Raw genomic sequence first — 4516 nt, 5'->3', positions numbered from 1 at the left:
TAGCTGGTGCATGGCTGGGAGCGAACTATCTGCCGACTTGGTGCTGCGGGCGTGTTCCCGGGCACCAGCGTTGCACTCAGATATCCCCTAAGAAACTTAGGAGGGCAGATAGGTGAAGCAATTCTGGCTGCAAAACTGTGGCCTTCTAGAAAGGGTTTCTTGTTAATTAGGAACGGTATGCTCTGCTAATTTATGGGCTCCAGTGTTCTTGGGAGCGTTTAGATGCAACAGTGATGTTGCATCACTAATGTTAATGAATAAATACCGTTGCATAATTGGGGTAGAAAGCACTCAGCTGTGAACTTTCATGTGAATGTTTCAGTTGAATATATAGAAGGGGTGGGGGGAGGTTTGCAAGCAGGAATCTGTTGTACTAAGTGGGGGATATTGTAAATATTTCTGTGTTCAGCTAACTTGTAATGCTGCTTGAGCTGAGCTATATAGACCTTAAGTGGCCTAGTACTGTAATTAAAAGTACTAAGGCTCATCTTTCAGTAATAGCTAGAAGCTTGGTATTTGGGGGGGGTGGGTATCTGTCTTTTTTTAAAAAGAATCAAATGTATGTTGTTTAAAATTGTTGCATGTTCAATTCAAACTTTTTAACAAGTCCTTGATGTTTCAATTTAAAAGTGACCAGTGGGGCTGAGGCTGTGTCCACTGAGGCTAAGATGACTGCCTTTCCTGATTGGCCATGGCTTTTCCATACATTGTGTGACCCTTGCCCTATGACCCTTTGGCTGACCTTACCGGAAGCCATGACGACAGCAGCCTTTTGCCATTAGACGCAGGGTGATGGTGAGGATTCCAAGGGTTAGACAAAACTGGTTAAACTGAACTAGGTGACTGTTACCTTGCGTGTTTTGTGGCCAAACCACCACCAAAAACCTCATACTGTGATGTAAGTACTTAGTGTAACTAGTAAACGTTTTTGTAAAATGTAGAAATGCATGTAATCAGTTAAGTTTTATATTTTACAATGTTCTGTAAAATAAAACTTAGCAAGGTGAATCTAATAAGGAGCAGTCACTCTCTAACAGATCTTAGGAGCACAGACTTGTAGGATTTTAGTCTGTTTGATTTGCCATTAATATAGATCATGGCAAAATTGCAAAGTTTATTGGAGGCTTAGAGAAATAAAGTCCTACTCCAGTAAATATAACTGTTTAACTAACTTTTTCAGAACATTTAGTTTTCTTCATGCTAGGAGACCATCTAACTTTATTTCTTTGTACAATAAAGGTGGGGGTGGTGGCGGATATAGCAGTCGGAGACAATCTGGAAGAGATAAATACGGACCGCCTGTTCGTACAGAGTACAGACTGATTGTTGAAAACCTTTCCAGTCGCTGTAGTTGGCAAGATTTGAAAGTATGTATTAATGTTCTATTATAGAGCCTGTTGTGACTAGCAGGAAGCAGTAACTTCCTTTAATATCAATGTTCATTTTGATTTGGGTGGAAGTAATTGAGACGTATTTGTGCATGAATGTTTACATGCAATTAATGCTGCTTGCATTTGCTCAGACTTGTCTTAAGCTAATGTACTTGCAGAGCATAAGCATGTGGAATGGTTATGTAATTCTTCATCTACTCCCTAAAGGATTTCATGAGACAAGCTGGCGAGGTAACCTATGCAGATGCTCACAAAGAACGTACAAATGAAGGTGTGATTGAGTTCCGATCTTACTCTGACATGAAACGTGCTCTGGACAAACTGGATGGTACAGAGATAAATGGAAGGAAGATCAGGCTGGTTGAAGACAAGCCACGGTCAAGCCACAGGCGATCTTACTCTGGCAGCAGGTCAAGGTAACTTTTGGGACACGACGGTCTCTCTACATCAAGACTACTTACACTAAGAATGGGTATAGGTAGCCTGACCTGCAGTAGTTAACCTTCGGTTGATATTGTAGGGATAGGATGATTCCTGAGAATGTAGAAGGAATTCTTTTATATAATACCAAGTTTGAGAGCTTTTCACGTGAAACATCAGCTGTAATTCACTGACAGTATATCAAATCTAGGTGGATTAATAGTATGTCTACTTGTTTTTGAGAAGTTCTTCAGCTTTTCTCTGTTAGGTAGCATAGCAGGGCACACCAGACAAAGAACAAGGGACAAATTCAAATTACATTTTAAATGTTTCTAGGTCACGATCTAGAAGACGGTCTAGAAGCAGAAGTCGTAGAAGTAGGAGCAGCCGCAGCAGGTCCCGTAGTGTCTCCAAAAGCCGTTCGCGGTAAGTGATAGATTTTCAAAAGCTGTTCGCGGTAAGTGATAAATTTTTTTTCCTGGTTAGTGCAGGAATTGCTGCTTATTAATTGATAGAGCAGTTGTAAATATTTAAGTATGCTTCAGTTCACGCAGAATAAATTCTGTCTCTCTTTGAAAGTTCTAAATCCAGGTCACGAAGCAAAGACCGCTCACGTTCCAGATCTAAAAGCAGGAAGTCTAGATCAAAGAGCAAATCGAAACCCAAGTCTGACAGGGGCTCACGCTCTCACAGCAGATCCAAGGAGAAGTCTGAGAAGTCACGGTCCAGATCCAGGTCCAGGTCTCGATCTCCCAAAGAAAATGGTAAAGGAGATGCTAAGTCTAAGTCCAGGTCAAGGAGTAGGTCTCGTTCCCATTCTCCGCAGCAGCAGCCATCTGCCAAGGCTCGTTCAGAGTCACCACCCAAAAGAGCTGCATCGAGGTCCCGCTCCAGATCTCGTTCAAAATCTCGCTCACGATCAAGATCTAGTTCAAGAGATTAAGACTAGAACTCTCCTCTTACATTGCACACTATTACGGAACATTTTCCTACTTGTCAGGCCATTAGTGTTACGTTAGTACTTCAGAAGTTGGGTTTTTTTCTCTTGCAGGAGTGAATGGCCTAAGAACTAAGTAATGAGGCATAAAGGTTTAATTTGTATTCCAAATTTGAAAATATGAGACCGGATGGTGGTACAAAGCAGGAAAAATCCCCCTTTTGTAGAAATTTAGCTGCAAGTTTGATTTTATAGCATTTCCGCAGGAGTAACTTAACTACTCTTAAGTGCAAAGTGGTTTTTATATTAAAAATAAACTGAACATAAACAGGCTTAAATCTGGGCTTTTTTGAAAGTATGATTTTTTCCTATTTTTTTCATGGTTTTAGAACTATGGGTATCATTACTTAATAGGTTACAGCTTGCCACCAAAGGCAGGATTGCCTTGCTGGGTTGGTCAAATAATTCTCTGGTTTATTTTAATTTGTGGAAGCAGGCTGCAAACTATATAAACTGGTAAACTGGTCACAATACTAGGAAGATTTTAGACCAGCAATAAACTTGAGTTGGAGCATTTGTGTTGTATCTTTAACTTGCCAAAAGAACATTCCCTCCCAATACTGTGACTGTATTAAAGGTAATAAAGGTACTCTGGAACCTGTATCATACAGTATTGCTGAAAAATCCTACGTTTCAAACTTGAAAGAATGAAAGCTTTGTGACTTTTTTTTTGCTTGAATATCAAGTGTCACTCAGTTGTCGGGCACTACCGTGTCTCTTGGATGTGGTCCAAGTCACTAGTATGTTGTATGGTTTGTCAGCCTCTAAAAATACCTATTGGATATGAAAACTAGGTAAATAAAACTTTCTTCCCTCCCTTTTGAGTCATTTATGTTAACATTTTGCTTCAGACTAGAAGTATAATCCTATTGTGTGTAAGTCTGAACTTTATTGGAAATGTAATCTCTTTGAGCTAGAGTTCTAGTCTTAACAAAGGCTTTGCTAAACCACAGTTGCCAATTCACTTAAATTGTGGAATAGGACTCATCCCAAAAATTCCCCTTTATAGCTAAATTGATTTTTGTAACATGCAATAGCAAACATTAGAACTGCCTTGTACTCTTTATACAATGTGTAGTTTGACTTGTATAAAATTAAATTGGTGACTCAAACTCCTGTGTTTTATTGCAGTGTAATGGTATTCTTTTTCTGCCTTCATGCTGGGGAAATCACAATTTATCCTACTTACCTCTTTTGCTGGAGTAACTTTCTTTTAGTAAGTGACTTGGGAGCCCTTGAAATGCTTCAGTTTTGTGCTTGAGACCAGCTAGCCAGCCAAGCACCGTTTGTCCCAATACATTGTCCTTCAAGCCTAACTGGATGTGAAAGCAGCACCTCTGACTGGTCAGAATTTTACACATTGGTTCAGATGAATTGGATTAGGCACAAGGAGCATATCAAGCGCGTGTTCAAATGCGACTTGATGCCAGCTTTTCTTTCCTGGAATTGCTTTGTGGTCTGAACAGCTCTCTTGAAAACTAACACAGTTTCTTACCATTTCCTCATGTCTGGAAAGCTTGAGCTTTTGCCTGTTGCATATGAGTAGCTGTGCTAGGACAAGAAGGGATCCCAGAATGAGCAAAGTTAGTTTTGCCTGATAAGCTCACATTTCTAATGGAACCTGAATGGAAGTGATTACATGGCTTGTGCTGCTGTAAGATCAGGGTACTGTTGCTTTTATAATGTATGCTTTTTCATGCTGTTTCTG

The 4516-nt window shown here is 40.0% G+C and overlaps 1 protein-coding gene across 1 annotated transcript; it reads left to right on the top strand.

The window, feature by feature from the left end:
- The first annotated feature begins 600 nt into the window (after window positions 1–600).
- Window positions 601–3918, top strand: SRSF12 (serine/arginine-rich splicing factor 12). Its single transcript, XM_010289000.1, is given in 5 exon segments — window positions 601–1233; window positions 1236–1367; window positions 1599–1807; window positions 2148–2237; window positions 2391–3918. Coding segments are annotated over 5 exon segments (831 nt in total). The 5' UTR covers window positions 601–1197; the 3' UTR covers window positions 2755–3918.
- The last annotated feature ends 598 nt before the right edge of the window (window positions 3919–4516 follow it).

Source organism: Phaethon lepturus, unplaced genomic scaffold, assembly GCF_000687285.1.
Source record: "Phaethon lepturus isolate BGI_N335 unplaced genomic scaffold, ASM68728v1 scaffold10916, whole genome shotgun sequence".
Classification (NCBI taxonomy): domain Eukaryota; kingdom Metazoa; phylum Chordata; class Aves; order Phaethontiformes; family Phaethontidae; genus Phaethon; species Phaethon lepturus.
The sequence above is the reverse complement of the archived record's forward strand: the minus strand, read 5'-3'. Positions and strand labels throughout refer to the sequence as shown.